General features: G+C 45.1%; 1 protein-coding gene across 5 annotated transcripts in view; it reads left to right on the top strand.

Moving 5' to 3' along the window:
- LARGE1 (LARGE xylosyl- and glucuronyltransferase 1) overlaps window positions 1–8,376 on the top strand; it is a 486,966-nt gene extending 478,590 nt beyond the window's left edge. For all 5 annotated transcript variants that reach the window (XM_019728420.2, XM_019728419.2, XM_074326275.1 and 2 more), the window contains 3 exons: window positions 1,470–1,616; window positions 4,277–4,472; window positions 6,861–8,376. In XM_019728420.2, coding sequence (XP_019583979.1) covers window positions 1,470–1,616; window positions 4,277–4,472; window positions 6,861–7,058 — 541 coding nt within the window. In that variant the 3' untranslated portion in view covers window positions 7,059–8,376. The remainder of the gene's footprint in view (window positions 1–1,469; window positions 1,617–4,276; window positions 4,473–6,860) is intronic.
- Window positions 8,377–22,701: the final 14,325 nt, after the last annotated feature.

Below are 22,701 nucleotides of genomic sequence, written 5' to 3'. Positions count from 1 at the left end.
GCCATGTGTCATTTGGTATATCGTTAACTTAAACATAATTGTAAAGAGTGACCTATGAATGATAATCAGAGGATTCTAACCTCAACATGCAGTCCATCTCGTAACTATCCCCTCTCCACTGGGAACTGGTGCAACCCCTGACCCACGGGTGGTTTCCTTGTTCTGACTGGGTCCAGGGCCCCTGTCTTCATTCACTGATACCAAACCTGCTGACGTCCTTCTTGACCGGGCGCTCTGCTCTTGCCCCACACTGGCCTGGGCTCGCACAGGGTGGAAGTCTGTTGCGTCAAGGTACTTTCACAGTACAGGTGTATTGTTACGGAGCGCTGCTGCTTCCAGTAGTTTGCAAAATGGCTTCCAATGCCTTGCATTAACCCAGAGTAGACAGCTTTCTCTACTTCAGAGAGTACAGCAGAAGCCCATGCTGCTCTTCATCAGTGGTCTGAGCAGGAAGGCAGAAGGAAGTACCAAGGTCATGGCCAAAAGAGATCGGGCAAGGTCGAGCCAGGGCATGATGACAGCACTGCAGCACAGTAGTGACCATCTGTGGCCATGAGTCTGCCACGTGCCATGTGTGCCAGCCAGGATGCATGTTGCCTTGTTCAGTTTCCCAGGAGCTCCAGGAGGCAGATGCAGTGCCCTGTTTCAGGGAGGAGAAACCTGACGTAGTGAGAAGCTAAATTATGGCAAGACTTACAAAGCGACAGAGCCAGGATTCAAGTTCTGTCTGTGTTGTTTACAAGCCTCCTGCTCTGTGGCCCTCTGGAGAGGGACCTTTCTCCCTATCCAAGTGATGGCCACAGAGTTGGGAATTGGCAGACAAATCCAGAGGGGAAGGGACTGGGTCTCCCAGGAGTAGAGCAGGCCAGGCTCAAAGGTCGAAGTGAAGGAGAACTTGGAGAACTTTCCACCAGTACATGGGACACCAGTACTCTTGTACTGGTTCCATGGGGTGGGTGTGGCTCGTTTAAAGGCTCACGGTCTGGAGGATGAGCATTCAAGAGGTTGAGGAGTCACAGAGATGGGACCCAGAAATGCCCCAGTTAGTGATTCTCTTGTCAACTGTGTGTCCAGCTGTCCCCATGTGGCCAGTGGTGCAGTAGGAGTGTGTGGCCAGCCCAGTGGACCCAGCAGGCTGGGCTCCAATCCCTGTGATTCCTTGGAGACCTGCCTACCATACTTGGCTTGGACAGGGGCATGCACTACAAAAGGGAGGGACCCCTCCCATCTAGCCTGCCCTCTGTTCACTCCCCAGGAAGACTCCACTTTCTGGCTCAGAGACAGCAGTTCTACTCTGGACTCCAGAGTGGTATTGGGCAAGCTGCTTGGCCTCCCTGGGCCTCAGTTTCCCCATCTCTACACTGAGAGGCTGGTTTGGGCTTTCTCTCCTCCACCTCCCTGCCCTCGTGTGGGCAAGGCCTTTGCCTGGCCTCACAGGGACCCGGTCTCCACCTGCCCTTTCTTTTCAGGAAGTCTGTCATCCAGCTCGACCTCGCCAACACCAAGAAAGCAATGATCATCCCTGCATTTGAGACGCTGCGCTACCGGCTGTCTTTCCCCAAGTCGAAAGCAGAGCTGCTGTCCATGCTGGACATGGGGACGCTCTTCACATTCAGGTGAGTCGCTGCCTCCTGGGGGTGCCTGAAGGCCTGCTCGCTTCTGGGAAACCCAGGTTCCTATGCTATTGGCCCCAAAGTTTGTTGCTTAGCGTTAGACAATTTTAAGGCCCCCAAAAGGATCCCTGGCCCCATACTGTATCCTTAGACTGTTTTCTCTTCCCACATGCATGTACTTTGTTTTGAACATGGGTGATAGGCCTTAGGCGTCCAGATGGAAGGATAGGAATGTTGAGTGGGAAAGTCAGCTTATTCTGTACATACTTGACTCAGTTTAGGCTCCTGCTCCTGTCTGCTGGCTCCGGATTCTGTCTTTCGTTTGCTTGTTCATTCATTCATCTGGTCAGTGGGTTTCATCCTGTTAGCACCATGGCTGTTGCTTCCCTTTTTCTTTTTTGTCTTTTGTTTTTCTGCGTGTGTGTGTGTGGTTTTGTGAGTGGTCTGTTCTCCAAGGTTCTCAGTAACTCCATTAACTAAAGTCACCAAAATGACTCCAAGATTGGACATAGCACATGTGGCAGCTGACTTTCCTGTTGCCCAAGTGATAGTTTCAGACAAAGCCCTACCTTCCTGGTCTCCTAGGCCCCTAAGTCCTGCAGGAACATCTCAGGGGACCTACCCTCCCCCCTACCAACATGCCCAGGGAGTCTGTACGACTGCACAGGTGCAAGTGGGTTCCGTCCCCCAGGGACAGGCTGCGGCATTAAGGGTGGTACCCCGGGGACAAATAGGAATCCTGCTGGGTCTCTTGGCAGAGCAGTCTGAAGACAGAGCCGCTGCGTCCTTCTGCTCCTATTTTAAAGACAAGCCTCCATTTTGAACAACGTACCCATGGCCAACACTTCCTTGGAGCTGAAAAGAAAACATACATTTGTAGGCAGTTTGAATTTTATTGAAAAGATTGTAAGAGCAACAGGTTTTCATACCACTGTCGAGTTACTGGAAGTTTCTAGAAGGTTTTCTCAAACTTTATTTTGTGACAATAACTTTATGAGACAGGTTATTCATGCAACAAATCAGAGATGATCCTTTTTCACATTTTATAGAGATCACTAAACGGAGGAGTGGAGGGACGCCTGGTGGAGCCAGGACTCAAACTCCAGCCTTCTTCCTCTGTCCAGAATTTTAGAAAGTGGCCTGAAAGAGTTATTATCCCCCTAAAGCAAGCCTTCTTTATTTTCAGAAAGAAATAATAACAACTACCATTGATTGAGTGCTTACCATGTAGTGGGCACTGTGACCAGCTCATTTCATCCTCTTAACAAATCCATCAGGCAGGTACTGTTATCCCCATTTTACAGACAAAGAAACTGAGGCTCTGAGAGACTAAGTAACTTGCCTAAAGGACACACAGCCAGTACGTGGCAGAGCCTGGATCCAGCCTGGGTCTGACGAATTTGCAGAGCCTCTGCTCTTAACCTAAACGCCATCGGACCACTGCTCAAGTCCAGAATGTTCTCATCACTGAGTGTTTGAAGCTGCAGGCAAAACTGAGACTCCAAGAACAAACCTTAGTCTGTGTCTCCCACAAGAGCTGGGGTTTGTCCTGCTGGGTCCATGGTTGCTGCACTGGCCAACAGCTTGCAAGCCACCGTGCCGCGTGCTAAATTACAGAACTTCCCTCTGAGAAATTGCTTTTGTCACCTCCTCTCCAAATGATGAACTCTTAAGCCTCCTAGCAGCTGAAGCCTGCGTCCCACAGCCCCTGGGATGGGAAACCACCCCCACCCCCACCAGTCCTCGAGAGCAGTGGTTCTCAGAGTGTGTTCCCTGAGCCAGTGGCATCAGCATTCTCTGGGGACGGGTTAGAAATGCAGTCTCAAGCCCCACCCCAGATCTACTGGATCAGAAAACGGACTGTTAGAAAATAGTCGTCTGAGTGATTCTGATACACACTCAAGTTTGAGAACCACTGCTCGAAACAAAGTCTCTTTTAAGCAGCATCCTATAAGGGGTGCTCAGGAAACCTCTCTCATCACTGCTTTCCGGGAGGCTGCCTGGTGCGGGTCGTCTCAGATAGCGAGGGTCCAGTGTCTACTCGTCTGACAGCAGGTTCCTCGGCTCATTTTCAGGCTGTGGCTTGTTTTAATGGCAGGTTAACTGTGGCTCCCCCGGGTTCCATGCTGACCAGCTATTTGACGTCCTGTCCATCTTCCAGGCTGGGCTAAGGGAAGCTGCCTCCCCACCCAGGGGGACAGACCTTATCCAGCAGTCCCTGCTCCTTCCCCTTTTTTCCCCTCATAGTTCACATTACAATAGTCCAAGAGGTTCAGAGTCCAAAGATGGAGGGCAAATGAGATGACTGTCCGTCCGCTGACATCACTGTGGTCTCACTGCATTCTCTGCCTCTGTCTTCACATGGCCTCTACCCTGCGTGTTTCTGTATTCAGTTTCTCTCTTCTTATAAGGACACCAGCCTTGGCAGTAGAGCCCACTCTACTCCACTGTGACCTCATCTTGATTACACCTTCAAGGCCCTATTTCCAAATAGATCACATTCACAGGCACTGGGGGTTAGGTCTTGAATGTATCTTTTTGCGGGGACACAATTCAACCCGCAATGAGAACTATATCAGCATATAATCCTTCCTCTAAATCAGCAGACTTAGAAAGCTCAGCTTCCTTCTTCCCATTCAGTGGCTTTTCTCCATGTGTCCCAGGTACCACGTCTGGACAAAAGGCCATGCGCCCACAAACTTCGCCAAGTGGCGGACCGCCACCACGCCTTACCGGGTTGAATGGGAAGCTGATTTTGAGCCGTATGTTGTCGTGAGACGGGACTGCCCTGAGTATGACCGGAGGTTTGTGGGCTTTGGCTGGAACAAGGTGGCTCACATCATGGAACTGGATGCACAGGTGAGAGGCGTGGAGTGTCATGGACCTGGGAGGGGGAGGGGCGGGTGAGGGGCGGGGACGAGAGACCTCAAGCTGAAAGCTGAAAGGGGCCTTGGAGATTAGAAAGCAGAGACCTCACAGGGGATAAGATGTGTTCAGGGACCTAGAATGAGAACATGGCAGTACTAATTCTCCAGGCTGTGGCTTCCCAAACCGTTCCTCTTTCTTCTACCCTTGGATGAGACTTCGGTTCCAGGCCAAGCCCCAGGCAAATGTGGGTGTCTTGTGACCAACAATTTCACCCCCTCATCCTTAATCAATCCAGTGACGAAGAGAAGCAAGTGATGACCATTCATCTCTCAGCCCGAGAGTCACATAATCGACACAAAGAATTCTAGGAGTTCCATGTAAATGATACAAAAGCATGCAGTTAAGATGGAACTGATTCTTCTATCCTATAACTAAAAATTGGACATTTTTCTGCTGTCTTTAGTCATGAAACCCTTTCATTCATTCAGCTAATACTTGCTGAGCACCTACTTCAAACGTAATCTCCTGTAGAATTCTAATAGGTTAAAGCAGACCAGGAATCTGCAGATTTTTTCTGTAAAGGACCAGACAGTCAATTGCGGCAGGGAGGGGGGTGGGTTGTGGAGCCTATCAGTCTCATTTTCAACTACTCAACTCTAGTCTTATAGTTCAGTCATAGGCAATATCTAAACAGATGGGTGTGACTGTGTTCCAGGAAAGCTTCATTTATAAAAACATGCAGTGGGCCCGACGTGCTGCAGTTGGTCAGTTCTATTTTAAACAAAGGAAAGCAAAGCTAATCCGGTTAAGTTAGTAGGGATACCTGGCCCCCTCAGCCCCACCCTTTTTGTGTGCTGTTCTCCAAGTCTCCTCCTCATGGAGCACAGCGTAAATATTTCTCACCAAGAGCACCCCAAAGTCAGGAAAAGCAAGGATGCTCAGTGCTGGCCGCCCAGAGAATCACCTGGAGAGCTTTCTGACAGTTCCAGTATGTTGGTAGCAGTCCCAGGTGATTTTCATAAACATTAGGTCTGAGAACCACTGATAGAGATAGAAGATGGTAGAATGGTGTGCGTATTTAACAGCAGAAAGTTTGACCTTTCGTAGCCATATTTTCAATAATACTTGAGTCCAGTTCTGTTCACAGACAGAAATGTTTAGTCTGCCTCAGCTTCTGCTTGAAAGAAAAGAAAGGTGGTACTATCCATGCATGCAGCAGGGTGGTGAGGTGCACTGGTTCAAATGAAGCGAATTTTCCAGCACTGAGACCTGAGCTTTGTTTGTTTTAGGCAATTTTGACAGAACTCTCGAAATTGTCTTGCTTATTTTCCTTTCTTTGCCAATAGCACATGCCAAACCTAATTTTACCCTTTCCAGCAATTTAAGGAAATCCTGAGTACACACCTGACAGGTAATCCAGCCACACCTGTCGGGGCTGGTGGGATTGGTAGAGTTCTTTGTCACCACCTGAAATGTCTCAGACAGCTGAACTCTGGGAGTTCTTGAGTTTTCTTTTCATGATTTTTTTCACTCCTTCCCCACCATCAACTCTCATTTTTTGCTGCCGTCAGTATTCCTCCGTCTATAACAGCTACCTTCCCCCTTCCCGATTTTCCCTTTCTGAGTTTATTCTGCTCTGGTCTGGGAAACTAGATGACCAAAGCTTAACAGACATTATGTCCAAAATCAGCACACACAGATTCTGCGTGAAGGTGTGCTGAGTTCTCCTTTGAGTTACATGTCCTAAGTTTACGTCACCTGTTTTGGCTATTCGGAAGCATTTTATTTTTTGTCTGAGTTCCTGTCTGTATGCTGCCATGTGGAGGATGCTACATGATGGTGTGACTTGTAATAAGACGTGTAGGTGAGAGTTTTATTCTTCATGAGCTTCTATCCGGGGGAACCTTTTTTTTCTTTCTTCCTTTTCTGTCCCCTCTTTTGCACTTCTCCGTTGAGGCTGTCAGATCTCAGCAAGCACTAGGAGAAATCGCATAAACTGACGTCATTTAGTTGAGCAAGAGAATCTCTCATGGTCTGCATCGTTCTAGAGCAAGCACATGGGTAGGCACTCACGCTTATCAAGAACCTTCCATGGCCCGTGAGCTCTGCCCAGCACGCACTCTCCATACATTGTTACTCATCTTTCAAGGTAGGTAGTGTTCCTTGCACTGTATCGCTGAGAAAACTAAGGCTCAGAGAAGCCAAGCAATCTGCCCAAGGTCATGGAAACAACATGGTTTGCTGTCCATGGTGCTGACCTCCTTGTTGAGGTCGTGCCCCACTTCATTCATTCACTAAGTCGTTCGGCCATCTGCTTGGATTCATCGTCCAGTACCAAAGGTTCTTGCAAGTGCTCAGGCTGCTCTTATCTTCTTCCAGGAATATGAATTCACCGTGCTGCCCAATGCCTACATGATCCACATGCCTCACGCCCCCAGCTTCGACATCACAAAGTTCCGGTCCAACAAGCAATACCGCATCTGTCTCAAAACTCTCAAGGAAGAATTCCAGCAGGACATGTCCCGCCGCTATGGCTTTGCCGCCCTCAAATATCTCACGGCCGAGAACAACAGCTAGCATCAAGAAGCCACCACTAGGGAGAGACGTTCTGCAGGGGGAGAGCCACTTGCTGTTTGGGGCCCAGCCTTCCAACTCAAAATCGAGCAGTGCTTTTTTTTTTGGTTTGTTTTTATTTGTCTGTTTGGCCCAACAAAGCTCCCCACACTACAGAGATCTGAGACAAGGATCCAGCCAGCCCCTCTGGGCCCCACGACCTGGCATTTCCAGAATGTGGAAAAGTAGTTCATCCACATAGAATCTCAAAGAATGGGAAATGGAGGGATGAGAGGGAGCAATGGGATTTCCTACCACAAAGCCGCAAAACCAAGCAGGTCTTTAGGATGTTTTTGTTGCTTTTTAAGAAAGGGAAGTCAGAGTGCTGGAGGTCAGCCCTCCTAGGAATAAAGGCAAAAATGTCTCTTCACTGAGAGAAAACTCTTCTTAGCCCTGCCATCTAGCTGGGTATCCAAGGGGAGAGCAAACCAATGATTGGAACCAACCATTTGTAAAAACTCAGTGGGGACATTGTACCTGGCGGGACATGGAGGAGGGGTTGGTTGGTTCTTATCCTCAAGGTCACTCTTATTTTGTTTTGATTTGTTTTTGTTTTGGGGGATTTTGTTTGTTTGGTTTTGGTCCGGGAATCCAAAATAGAAAATCTGATCTTTTAAGGTACTGAAGGAAAAGCAGCTGCCCCAACCAACACCCCTGTAAATCAGCAGTGGCCCATCAAGGAGGAAGAGTCTTCAGCCAATAGTTAAATATGGGCGTCCTTCTTCAGGATTATCACTGAGGCGCCCATGACCTTGAATTCCCTACTCCCCAGAATCCAGGGGCTAAGATGGAAATTCAAAAACCAACTGTTTTACAACCAGTCACATTTTCTATTGGCAATGACTGATTCCTGGGGAAGGGTCTTTGCGGGGACTGTGTCAGTGCACATGAAAGGTACGAAGCTCTCAGGCCTTTAGAAGAACTTTCATAATTCAGGCGAACCCGATTCTGAAGTCACACGTCCGTTTGGAGACCTTCGGCATGAACGAACGTGTCGGGTTCCTCTGTGTTCCTGCCCGCTTGACTGTGGCTGGGATGAGGTGACCGCCTCAGGCTCCCTTTGGGACCTGTTCAGAGGGTAGGCAAGCACCTTCACTGTTACACAGATTGAGGAGACACTGGACTTTTTACCCATTTTCTTGAATCTTCAATATTAATGTTGTGTTTACATTGATGAGAATAAGAGTCAGTGCCCTACTCTGCTGGGCTGTTTGTATTGAGTTGCAATGTGACCAGCGAACGCTGCATTCAATAAATGAAAGTACGGACTGTTTCTTCCCCACACCCTTCCCATTCTTGTAAGATGCTACCGAGACACACTTCAGGGTAGAGAGCAAAATTGATAAATGGCAACTTGACACTTTCTGTCCTCCTATTTTATGTTTCTCATCGGTTGATCTTTAACCTTTTTTCTCCTTGTCTAAGGTTAGATTTTACTTTACCTTCTACCCAGCAGAGCACTTTCACATTTCCCATTTAGTTTCTATCTCAACACAGAAGCCAGATGTTTTATGTAGCAGATGTGGGCTAGCAAGGTAAATCATGGTAACTGATGGTACAGTGAACCCCCCATCCCCTTCTCGTAGTGGTCAAATGAAACCCCACAGCAATGCGACCCTTAATATGTTATATGCTCTCGTGGATATTTCACTAGGTTTATTTTTAAAAATTAGGAAAACAGCTATTAGAACTAATCCATATACAGATATAAATAAGTTTATATATGTCTGTATATGTATATGTGTGTCTCTGTGTGTCTATGTCATGTACATATAATACACATATAGCATATATGCAGCATGTATATTACAAAATTAATACATGAATATTGTAAAAAGGAAAACGTGACAAAAGTATGCAAAGTACATGTTAAATCCCCTTTCTCCGTTGGTGTGTGGGGCCAGCTCCTATCAGCTCCCAAGAACTTATTGTGTGTATTGTTTTTCTTCTGTGTTCAGTGACATCGCATTTGTAGCTTGAAATTGGCCATGATGGGAGTCGTTACACCATGGAAATCAGAAAATACCAGAAATCAGGGTTCCACCACCCCAAGAGCCAGGTGTTAACCATTTACCAGCACACCAGTGCCTTTTCCTCTTCCCTGGGTACACACACAGGCACTCAAAAATTTTCCTCCTCTAGAGAAAGCCACTGTAATAGATGTATTGGTACGGCTTTTGAATTAATCACTACCGGCTACTTGAGCCAAGTGAAAATGTGCTGGTAGCATTCGTTCCTTGGTGTTAAAAATCAATTTTTAATTCCTTAAAACCTTTTTTTTTTTTTTAACTTTTCATGATACCTGAGTCCTGCCCAGCTACCTTGATTTCACTTGCAATTCTAGGGGTATAGTGGTGACCATATAATTTATCATCCAAACTGGATCTCCTCTGGGCATGAAAGAAAGTGCTAATTACTTTGAGACAATTGGTATAAATGGAAAGACAATGTAGCTTCATTTACACTGAATTTATAAAAGTCAGACACTGGCACTCCACACCAATAGTGAAAACTCCTATTTCCCCCAAAACAGATGCCAGATACTTAAGGCTAGAGCCCAGATGTTGACTGATGCCCAACTTCCACATGGAGGCTGAGGTCTGCAGAGCCAACAGCACAAATTCCCAGAACTATCATTGGGAGCAGCAGCTCAATGTCAGCCCCAGCTGATGTGTGGGGAACCACTGCCATTTGGGCAGAGGCACTTGCAATGCATGTTCATTCCTTCATATCAGTTCCTTAGGGTAGAACAAGCTTGTAAATGTGTCACACTGGTGTTTTCGTACTTAATTATAAGCTAATACCATCTTGGGTTTTGGCTGGGAGGAAAGAAAGGATTCTCTCATTTAGCAACCAAAATACTCAGTGTCCGAGAGAGCTAAGATTTATTGAGTAATCACTACGTGAAAGGACCTTTTGCATGCATTAGCTCATTGAATCCTTGTAGCAGGACGGCTGTTTTACTGTTATAGATAAATTACTGTTTATAGATGAGGAAACTGAGTGAGCGCTGGGAAATTAAGTAACTTCCCCAAATTCGCATAGTTCATACGTACCAGAACCAGAATTTAAAACCCAGGCCGACTTGTTTGAATCCAAAGCCACATAGCCTGCAATGCTGCTCCTTACTCCAATTAAAAAGAAACACATTAAATATTGGCAGACAGAAGGATTTGAACCTACATACTAGCAAGATATTAGATTTCTAGTCTTCCTTTAATATCCATCCAATAACACACAGTCTAGACAGTGACCTTTCCTAGATGCTCCAAGTCTTGCTATGCTCATGGACTTGCTGGAAATTCATTCAAAATAGACCTGGGCAATCTACCATGTTTCCCTGAAAATAAGACCTAGCCGGACCATCAGCTCTAATGCATCTTTTGGAGCAAAAATTAATATGAGACCCAGTCTTATTTTACTATAATATAAGACCGGGTCTTATATAATATAATGTAATATAAGACCGGGTCTCAAATTAATTTTTATTTCAAAAGATGCATTAGAGCTGGTGGTCTGGCTAGGTCTTATTTTTGGGGAAACACGGTAGATCAACTCTAAGGGGCAGTCATTGATTCCCTGGATACTTCTGGGTGGTTTCCTCGATTACATGGCACAGGTAGAGACCCTGCATTTTAAGCTCCCCCTTGGACCTCAATTCATCACACTGCTTCACCATAATCCCTCTGAATGTGCGGAGCTGATTCACAGAGCACATATTTGCAGAGTCGACTAATAGCTTCTTTGTACCCCATCATGAAAGGACAGACCCTACTTTAATTCTGTTTCTTTCAAAGCCTCTACTGTCTTTGAGTTAAGGCTTCATTTGTGGTCACCAGGCCTTTAGGGAACTCTGTGTTAGTGGAAGAAATGTGATTAAAATCCCCTCTGACACGGCTTCTGCACACTCTTGGTGAAGATAATAACAGCTACCATTTACGGCTCCACGACTTCTCTGGTAGCTGGCACTGATGACACACAGCAATGTTCTAATATAAGGAAGGTATTATTACTAAGCTAATGGCACCAGCCCTCAGGGAAATTATATGGAGGTGCCAGAATTTGAATCAAAATCGGGCTGACTTCAAAAACCCTTCTCTTGCCACTATCTGCTGCTGTCTCTTCCTATGATACTGAAACCAGCTTATGCAATCATATCCTCATTTAGTTCATAGTTAATGTCTTAGTTTATAGTTCATTTCATAGTCTGTGTCATGGTTCATATCTTCATGTAGTTTGTAGTTAACGCTGTTTAATCCTAAGGGTTAATTTTCCGATTTAAATGCCGTTGACGTTTATGAAGTATCAGTTACCTGCTAGATGCATTCTAAGTAGTTTCAGATCCATATAATCGAATGTCAGAGAGAAACCAGCGTCTTTGTTTTCATTCATTTAACAAAAACATTTTTAGTAAGTGCCCTCCAGTTTCAAATAATGATTGGTGATATCTGAAAGGAGATAATGGGAACGCCACAAAAATGGAGGGTTTCCGATTGTGAATCTTAAATGGAGTTGGTCATTGGTTTGTTCCAACACATCCAGATCATCTTGAAAGACAATGTCTTCTGGAATGAAGTTCTGGGGAAATGTTCCCAAGGTGTGGTACCAAGACCATCTGATCAGGGAAGCTGGCTGATATCATGCAATGATGGGCAGGGTTTGCTCAGAACAAAACTCTTCAACCGATGCCTAGGTAAGTGATGCTGCTGATTCTAAAGGGAGGGCTGCAGTAGCACCAGAATTTCATTGCACTCATTATTTCCTTCTGCATTCCGCAAATATTTATTGAACATCTCTGTGACGAGCACTGAATACAGAAGTGAACCAGTCACATCACCTGTCCTGTAAGGTACAGTTACTTAGATAGCTGAAAAGTAAACAGAAAATGCTAAGATAGGGTTCACCTTACTGCGCTTGTGCAAACAATTGTAGTGTATTTTAAAACTTATATATAGTTTCGAAAAGAAGAGTTACAAGGATAACACAAATAACTTTTGTATACCCTTCATTTAGATTCACCAGTTGTTAACATTTGGCCATATATGCCTCATATCTCTCTGTCTATAATATTTTTTCTAAAACATTTGAGAGTGAATTGTAGATGTCAGGCCCCTTTACATCTGAATACTTCAGCATGTATTATTTTTTAAAAACAAGGACATTCTCTTACATAACCACAATGCAATGATCAAATTCAAGAAAGTTAACACTGGTACCATATTATCATCTAATCCACCGTCTACTTTCATAATTTGCCAGTTGTTTGAATACTGTCTGTATAGCAGTAACCAGCTCTACCCTGCCCTGCACCCCGCAGTTCCAGGACCCAGTCCAATATCAAATATTGCATTTAGTTGCCTATTGTCTCTAATTAGGAACAAGTCCTTGGTCCTCCTTTGCACTTTCTGACAATGACATTTTTGAAGATTGTAGACAGTTATTTTGCTAGTTGAGTGTTTTGAATGAGAAATAGGGATACATATACAGGCCAAGTCATTGGCTAGGAATGTATGTACATGTGAATTTTGAGTGCATTAATATTACAGCATTTTATGTAACATAAAATGTTATGGCAGATCGTGTTAAAGAAGCCAGGACTGAGAAGGTTCACCATTCGTGTGTGTGCGTAGGAATTGGTTGGACAGTCCAGCAGGTGGGACCCTACAGCAGTACATGCTATCATAGGACATATCACTAACCCGATAGTTGCCTTATCACCAGACAATAAAAAATGATCATTTTCTATCTGCTTAAAAGTTTTGTAGCAAATTTTAAGATACATTCATTAATTGAAATACGTTGGACATATACTTTGTGTAGATGTAAATGTGAACCTTTTTCGTTTCCCAGACCTACCAGGAAAAAGGTGAAACAACGAGGGAATTCTTACCTTCTCTCCGACTTCATGATATATGGACCCACATTAGCTACTTCATTAATATTTCCACCCTCCCCAAAGATTATTTAATACTTAGGTAGAACTGGGCAACTTGGTTCCCTTCCCCATGAATATTAAGATCATATATAATAAATGATACAGAGCGCCCCAGGAGATTTATAGACAACAAGCAGAGTTGGGGGGGGCGGGTAGGGCTGGAATATTACCCAGAGGAGACATCAAGAGAAGGGGGATTCTCAAACCTGATTTAAGTGTCCCACCAGGATGGAAAGGCCTGAAACTGCCCCGTTTTTCCTGACCATGATTTAGGCCTGATTTCCCCATGAGTGGGTTAGAATATGACTTTTATCCTTGCACTTTAAGCACCAATACCTTCAGGATTAAGTGTAGTTTGTGAACTTAGAACTAACCCTCTGGCCTTGAACAAGGCATTTTATCTCTGTGAAGCTCACTTTCTTTGTTTATATTATGAGGCCATCTATCTTCTGTGATGCTAGCCACAAATTCCATTTTGTTTTTGATATAATAAAGTTGGGAAGCACCTGGGTAGTACCTGCGACGCGTCAGTCACAGTTCTGTGTTTTACGTTTAGTAAGTTCAATAGCCAGTTAGTTTTAGTAGTAGGTGCTATTACTAGACCCATCTTACAGAGGGGACAATTGAGGCCCAGAGAGGTTAAGGGATTCTCCAAACGTTACACAGTAAGTAGCAGAGCAGGATTTAAACCCAGGCAGGTTGACCCCAGAGTGACCTTACCCACTCTGCTCTGCTGCTTCCCTGATGGGGAATGAGATGGCATGCCGTTATAACAGACCCCACATTGTGCATTTAATATCTTTGGGCGGTGTATCAGTTTTCTATTTCAATGTAACAAATTACCACAAATTAAGTGGCTTAAAACAACACCCATTTGTTATCTCACAGTTGCGGTGGGTCAGGAGTCCAGGTATGAGATGCCTGGGTCCTCTGATTGGGGTCACCAGGCTGCAGTTGAGGTGCCAGCCATGCTGTGGTTCTCATCTGGAGCTCAGGGTCCTCTTCCAAGTTCACTGTTGGAAGAACTCGGTTCCATGGGCTTGTAGGACTGAGAGCCCTGCTTTCTTGCTGGCTGGAGGCTTGGGATCATTCTCAGCCCCTAGAGGACACCCGCCATCCCCTGGCTCATGGTCCTCTCGGCAGCACAGTGGTTTACTTCTTTAAAGCCAACCTGACAACCTCTCCCTCTATCCTGCTAAGATAGTCTTATATCACGTAACATAACCACGGGAGCAATGTGCCATCATACTCCCAGGTGCTACACATGCTTAAGGGGAGAGGGTTATACGGGGTAGTCACCAAGGGGCAGGAATCTTTGGGGCCACCTTAGAATTTTGCCACAAACCAAGGGATTGCCATCACCCCATCTCTCTAGGCTGGACCGGGCACTCCTTGAGAGAGGGGTGGCCATGGTGTCCCATCACTGACACATTGTCCAGCAACAACGGGCACTCCGTACACACTCACTGTAAATTACGGTGGGTAATACCAGGCTCGGGCAACGGTAGGTGTGCTACCAACATGCATTGGACACTAACATTTCCTTTTGAAAACACCGACATTTCAGAAAGGCGAGGTCTCTCCGTTCTATGACAGACATCTTTAGTTCCCTTGTGTTCATTCTCTTCCTACAGTGGGGCAGCCATGTTCCTTGTCTTTAATTAAACGCACCATTCAGTGAGAACCTTTTGTGTGTGCTGGCTTTAGTCCCAGGGACACTGAAAGAGGACCCAGAGAAGAAGCTCACTGCTTCACGCAGAAGATGAACACACAGAAGCCATGAGAGTCAGGTAGGAGAACAGAGGTGAACACCGGGAATAGTACTGGCTGTTTCCTTCCAGTGCTTCCTTCCTGTGATTGGCTGAATGGGACCACTTTTGTAACAGCACCCAAGGGTGGTCTTTTGGAAGTTGTTTTCCTCTTGAAACAAAGTACGTCCCCAGCACCTAGCATTGTGCTCGGCCCATAGGAGATGCACAAGAAATATTTATTGCCTGGAGAGCAAGATACCATAGCAGTCAAGAGCTCAAACTCAAGAAAGTCCTCATTTTAAATCCAGGCTGAGCCACTGCCCAGCTAATTATTGCACCTCGCTGAGCCTCCATTTCCTCATTTGTCACGTGATGACATGAAGGATTCCTACCTTCCAGGGCTAAGAAGTTTATCTGGGAGCGCATCTGGGACATGGTATGCACACACACACACACACACACACACACTCACACTCACACTTGATCCTTTTCCTTTTATCTTCCCTGTAGTTTTCTCGACCCCTTTCACAAATGTTTCCTCTGTGAATCCTTTAGAGAAGGGAGAAAGGAAGGTCGGTCTGTGAGGCTGGATTCTGAGAGGTCCCAGGGGGTGAGGGACGGCAGGGAGACGGAAGTGTTGGGCAGTGTGAGGCCAGGGGCAGGACATAGAGATACCAGGAAGTACAAGATACACCAAGGAGGAAAAGCACAGGGCCCGCCTCCAGTGCCTCTCGTTGTGTTTCATTGTGGCCCCTTCTTGTGTTACATCACTTTACACTTCTCATGGTCACCGTCCCCGCTGCCTCACAAATCAGCGCTGAGATACAGGAAGTGTGCACATGTGTGTGCCGATGTGCAAATGCGGGAGCGGAGTGAAAGCTTAGCATGGCTAAGCCGTGTGCCCCACATCGTAAGAAGCCGAGTCCGAGCTGGAACTCAGGCCTGACTCCAAGTTCTGTGTTCTCGGGAGCATTCAGCAAGAGAGCAGCTAGAGTGAGTGCAGGGTCCAAGCAGTCCATCAAAACACACTCAGAGGCTGTCAGAGTTTGCAGGGGGCTTATGAAGGGGAAAATAAAAGGCACTGGTTGGCTGGAGGTGAAGAAATAAAGGAAGCAAAGGTTGAAAAGCTGACAATAAATCATCCAGGGATTTTCTTCAAACTGCGTGGTTGACTGAACAATGAAACTGGCAGGCAGAAAACAGACAGCAAAGGAGGCTCTCAGATGACTGAGGGAAGATGGGAACTACTGTGTATTAGGCAGCAACGATGTACTAGACGGACAACCTGTATTATCTCATCCTCAGCCAACCCTGTGAGATCGATGCTGAGATCCACATGGCTGTGCCCAGGGGAGTAAGGTGTCAGGGACGTGAGGCAAACGGCAGGCAGTCCTGCAGCTGGTAAGGGGTCAGCCAGGCCCTGGAGTCCCTGCCTTTCCACTAGCACACGCCCAGGTGACCAGAGGGACTTCACATGGAACTTCTCAGAAGGGACTGAAAGAAGAGAGTCTAGGGAGGTGTTTTAAAATGTAGGTTTATGTGACTATTCAGAGATGGTGAAGCCAATAGGTCAGGAGATGACGGTCATTGAAAAGATAGTGTTACAGTGTCCAAGAGGAGCGGGCACACCACACCAGGCAGGGCCAAGTGGGGAAGCACCAGGTGGGTCAAGAGTCAGAGGGAGAAAAATGGGCAAGAGCCTTTAGTATGGTTTCCACGGGAAGGCACAGTGGAGGCAGGGTGAGCAGGCTGAGGCTCAGCTAGTTGTAATATTTCAGAGGGCTCCAGAAGAGGGGCTGTCGCTAGGTGTCTGGTACCTAGCCCTGGGATGATTGGAGCACGGTAGTGGCCCAGAGGGTAAGGTCTCTCCGTGAAGGAGGTGGTAGCAGCTATGAGCTTTGGACTGGCTCATTTCCATATGGAAGGCGAGCCCTTGGTGGGGCAATCTCTCCAGAGTCAACACATTCTGCATGATTCTTACAGAAGAGCAACATTCAATCAGGCAAACAGGTTACATCACCAACCTCCCAGAGTGGCCAACCATGGTGCTTCTGGGTCTTCTCTATGTTCTGAAACCAGAGGGTGGAACTTCATTCATCACACCAGGAGAGACCTCTCAAATGAATTACCATCGTTTGGAGAAGTCAGGATGGTCATTATTCTCAGCACCCTGTCAGCAAGTAATTGCAGATCAAATGGCCCACATGGATAAACTAATTGGAGTTAAATGAGATTAATCAAAATAAGCTCTGTTATCCCTGTATCAGGAATGTCAAGACATTATTTGCTAAAATGAAGACGTGCGTGTAAAGTGTGTGTCTGTGTGTTTGTGTGTGTGTGTGTGTGTGTGTGTATACAGTACACACACGAATCAGGCTTGTAGAGAAACAGAAGGCATTTGACTAGCTAGCTGGCCAGGAAAGTATAATGTGGCAAGGGACAGAAGGACTGTTTTTCCAAGTTTAGTTTTTGCCCTTTGGATGGTTCATGGATATAAATAGAAATTGAATCTGCCTCCTCTATTACTTACTCTTAACATTATTTGTCAGTGCGATTAAAGGTAAGGAATGGAACTAGGAATCAGATAAACCTTCCAGCATTTCTTAGGATAAAGATAAAATTTCTTATCGTGGCTTATAAGGTGTACAGACTCTATCCTCTACCTCTGTTTCTAACCTCATCTCACACCACACTCTACCCGCCTGCCTGTAATACCCTTTGCTCCTTCATCCCGCTGCCTGTCAGTCAGTCTTTGGTTGTCATCTTTAGCATCATTCCATCAAGAAAGTGCTCACTGACCTCTCTGTCCAAACCAAACTATGCTCTCATAGCACAAGTACTTCTGCTTTGTAACACCTATTGCAATTGAATTTCCCATTTGTTTAGGTAATGATTTGTTCAATGGCTACGTCTCTCATGAAGCTGTGGACTCTGGAGGTAGGTAAGAACTAACACTGTTTTTATGCATCAGGATAGCGCAAGATCCTAACATGTCATGGGTCTGGAATAGACATTTGTTAGATGGATAAATAAATGGATGAACTTGGATGCTCTTCCCAGACCCGTCTCTGCACAGCTTCTCCTTCTTGAGCAAGTCAGTTCCCTCTCTGAGCCTTCTTTTCTTCATCTGTAATATGGGAGAATTGTTTGCAATGATTGCTAAAGCCTTTCCTGTGTCTGTGCGGTTAAGGGCCGTTTCCTTTCCTGTGTCTGTGCGGTTAAGGGCCATTTAAAAGCTTTCCGGTAAAAAAAAAAAAAGAGAGAGAGAGAGAGAGAGAGAGAGAGAGAGAGAGAGAGAGAGAGAGAGAGAGAAAGAAAAGAAAAGAAAAGAAAAGAATAGAGAGAGAGAGAAAGAAAAGAAAAGGCTTTCTGTGTCCTATGGGGAGGGGGTGCTATCTCCTAGGGAGGTCTATTTTCTCCTCAAGGCAAAACGGCAGTGGAGAGAGAGGGTATTTGTGATGTAAAAGGGTGGTCAGGGAAGGCCCCTAAGATAAGTTCAGAGACTTGGAGGAAGTAAGAGAGTGAAACGTGTGGCTATCTGGGAGAGAACAGTGCAGGTAGAATGAAACAGCTGATGCAAAGGTCCTGAGGCAGGAGAATGCTTGGCAGCCTGGAGGATTAGCGAGAAGGCAAGGGTGGCTAGAGCAGGGTGGGCTGGGAAATGATGACGAGCAGTGAGGACCCAGACATGAGAGTGGGAGGGGACGGACTACGTGGGGCCTGCAGGCCACTTTAAGACTGACCTTTCTCAGAGGGGGATGAGAAACCAGTGGAGGGCTTGGACCAGAAGAGTGACGTGCACTTAGGAGCTCAGCGGGTTCCTGGACAGCAGTAAAAAGATGAGCTATTGTAAACTGAGTTTCTGTTCCCAAAGGGTGTACATTTTCTGGGGCTCCATTTCCATAAATTCATGTCATGCTATAAAGATACTGCAGTTACTCAAGAAAACAAATACATGCCTTAAAAAAGTAAGATAGCCTTGGAATTCCGACTCTCCATTCCCTCACTCTCTGTCCAATGGCTTCTGTGTCTATGGCACGTACAAACACACACCAGCTTTGGAGTAGTCCTAAAACTTGAATTATGTCTCTGAAAGTGATTAACTATGAGCACGTAATCACGTAAATTCCCAGAACCTTGTCTGCAAAATGAACGCAGAAATATATGTTCATATATTTGGGCTGGTGGGAAGGCTAACTAAAAATGCACAGGCCATGTCCTTGGCATTGTTCTTGCTGCATCCTTGCTGCTCAATGGATGCTGGTTTCCTTTCCTCTCCTTCCTTTGCATGGCTGAACAAATAAATAATACAGAGGCTTGGATTTGGGGCACATTCAGATCCTGAAAAGACCACACATTCGAACAGAACTTAATTACGTGTCCAAACACTGTAGCAGACAGTTTTATGAGCTATCCAGAAGGGAGGTAATTATCCTCATTTTCTATATGAAAAGAGTAAAACCCAGCAAGTTGGAGTGGCTTGTACAAGATCATAGACTGAGTCAGCAGCAAAGCAGGGGGTTTGAGTTTCACACTCCTAGTCCCCATTTCTCTCTCTGTCCTTTCCAGCTAATCCTCACCAATGTTTGACTTCAGTTTTAACAGTCAACCAATTTCAAAGAACACTGGGATCTGTGTGTGGTTTAAATAACAAAGGCGGTCCCCATAGGAGTTATCCACCTCGTGCCTAAGAATCTCTTCTAATGTGCTCCAGAGAGGTAAAAACCACATTTGAAAGATCCAAAGTGCTACACATCTTTAGCTGGTAGAATTACTGCTGATAAATTCTTGGTTTTCCTTTCCTGACAATTCCCTGCTCAGCTGGTAGAGGAAGCCATTCTGGACTTGACTTAGATCAAGAAGAAACACCTGACTGCTTGTCTAGGAATGACAATAAAATGAAAGAAAAGGTCAGCATGGAATCAGCAGGGGGTGAAGGGAGGAAGTCTCCACCCCACGTCCCCAGGCTCTAAACTGTGATAATGCAGAGGTCAAGGACCAGGCAAAGAAATGGACTTGATCCCAGGAACTGAGTCTTCAGAAAAGCAAAGCGCCTACGATAGAAGGACCCTAAATATGAAATCTGACAATATAATTTAAAATATTCCTCCTACGATAGCCAGAGATGGAAGAGAGGCCTTAAGTAATTGATGTGGCTACATAGGTAGGGTCTGCGTCTTAGGGAGGGTCCTTTTGGGAGCAAGTAAAACTTCACTTTGATTTAACTTTTAAAAAACCAAATGAAGAGGAATGTATGAAAAGGGTTCTGAGATAAATCACAAAACCCAAGATGCAGCTAAGCCTCTTTAGTGGTTGTGAATCTAAAAAATAAACTCAGATATACAAACATAATCCCATCAACTTATATCATGTTTTAAGTCTCCCATTTTTCCAAGTTGAAGGGATATAAAAACTTGGTTACTTGGGGGACATTCTTGCCCACCTTTGTCCGAGGGGCACCAGAGAAGAGAGGAGGCCTAGCCAATCTTTGGCTCTCGGTCTCAGTGTTTTTACCAATGCTTCAGGTCTGGAAACTCTACTTTTTTGCTGTATCAGATAGGATTCGATTTGGCTGTGCAGAAAAATTAAAAACAAAATAGCAATGGCTCGATGGAAATAGAAGTCTATTTCCCTCTCACATATATATATATACAAAATAATCCATCCACGTTTTACATGGGTGGCCAGCTAACATTTGGCATTCTTTTACTAAAGAAGAAAGAATGGAAGTTGGGAAGCAGCTAGCAAGCAGTCTGTCATCCCACCATCCTCTGGGCATGAGGACATCTGAGGAAGGTTGGGAGCCAGGTCCTGCTTTCTCAGACTCAGAAGGTTGGGCTCTGTCTCTAGACACTGCCTCAGAGCACGGCGTGAGCTGCCCTTCTTCCAGGCCATTCTAAATCTCTATTCTTTACCTGGTCTGCTTCCTCTCAAGACACGTCCGTGTCCTCAGAGGTCTCCTCTCTCTTATTTCACTCTCTGGGACACGTAGTACTGCTCTTCAATTAGTTTAGGGCTTTGGAGAAAAAAAGAAAAAAGAAAGAAAAACTAAGATAATAGAAATAGCATGCACTTATAACTTCCTTTAAGACACGATGGTCATTGTTCTCAGGACTTTCCATTTTTAGTTAATTTCATTGTCACAACAACCCTACGAGGCAGGCAGCATTAACCCTGTTTTACACTTGGGACAACAGGGTGATGAAGCCACTTGCCCAGGGTCTCATAGCCAAGAAGTGACATACGATTCTTCTAAGCCAGACGACCTGGCTTGAGAACTCTTGATCCTCCCCACAGCCCTGTTTTGCTTCTCTGTGTTGTCTTTAAGCAGCCTTTGCTGTCTCTGTGTTAACATCGAGCCAGGGAAGACCCGTGATCCAGCGACCACCCCATAATGGGAACAGCGAGGAGCAGAGAGTACAAATTGAAATTTCGAGAAATTATCCTGCCATGACTTTCTAGGACCTGAAAAGCCATCAGGAGCTCATCTCCTTGGTTGGCTGTCACTGCTTCGTTCTCCACACCTGCTGGATGGAGTATAGTCTCGTTATGCCCCATTCCACAACTTCCGAGGTCCTAATCTCTCAACTCAGTGGCCAACCTAGACTAAGCACCATTTCAGTGTCAGCTCCAAACGGCTGGGAGAGTCTGATTCCCCAGGTGTCCATCCCTTGTCCAATCAACTGTTCAAGGTGAAGAAGGAAGATGACCTTGTACCAAGCCTAAGCCTGGCTGTGCACTCTCAGAGAAAGGGAGTGCCTCGAAAAGTTTCTCCTCGCCTCTGTTTTTAAAAGTAAAAGCATATGTACAAAATACAGAAAAGAATCATAGCCAAACAACAACAAATTACTGAATCCAAAAGAATATTGCCAGGAAGAGCAGGGGCTAGCCAAGTTGTAAATAATACTACAAATGAAATAAAGGAAGGCACAGACTCACTTCTTTGGGCAGAAATTAGAATGTGAATCTATGAAAGAGAAAAGTAAATGACTCAATTCCTACTTTGCTTTACTGCCAAGGGAAATAATTCCTAACAATAAATGTTAGAAAAACTGTCTTGAAGAGGACACTTCCCTAAAGATAAAAGATAATGATAATAGAGCATTAATTGGCTCTAAATGAATTTAAATTCTCAGGACCAGGATAATTACATCTCAGGGCACAGAATGTATTAATAAAATGTGTCTATGTTGATGGAGTTGATATCTCTGCTCTTTAAGAAATGATAGAGAAGGAAAGTTAGACTGGGAGACGGGGGAGGAGAATATTGTTCTGTTTTACCAACGAGGTAAAAAGGAGGGATTCAAGAAAGATGTATGAATGAGTTTGAAATTAGAGCAAAAGAAAAAGAAAACTTGAAGGAATTATCATTTGAAAAATGGTTTACAAAGTTATAACTTAAAAATATCATTATTAGAAGTTAACAAAGGTATATTTGATTAATTAATTTATTTGCCAAAACATTTATTGAGTATGCACTACATGCCAGATGCAGAGTTTATAACAATATATAAGATTTAGCTTTACCATCAATCTGGTAGCATTAAGGAAAATTAACAAAAATACAGACCAAACTAGCCTCACGTTCTTTTTTGGTATTTTTGCCAGTCTGGTAGAATATAGGGATGCATTTAGATTTCAGCAAGTGCATTGACGTGACTTGTGGACAAGACAGAGATATATGGACTGGCTGGTAGTTGTCAAATGTTTTCATAACTGGTTACATCACCATACACAGAGACTGCAGGTTAATTGTCAGTCTTTCCATAGTCTGAGCTTCTTTGGAAGACCAGATATGTTGTTTTACAGATGGTGGGGAGAAGTGAGGTAAAAAAAAATGTGCAGGATCCTGTCACCGAGGTGGGACAGCAGTTGGAAGAAAGTGAGCAGGCCATAGAGGCTAATGTTGACATTTGAACCA

The sequence above is a fragment of the Rhinolophus sinicus genome, linkage group LG02 (assembly GCF_036562045.2).
Source record: "Rhinolophus sinicus isolate RSC01 linkage group LG02, ASM3656204v1, whole genome shotgun sequence".
Taxonomy (NCBI): Eukaryota; Metazoa; Chordata; class Mammalia; order Chiroptera; family Rhinolophidae; genus Rhinolophus; species Rhinolophus sinicus.
This window is presented reverse-complemented; position numbering and strand designations above follow the sequence as displayed.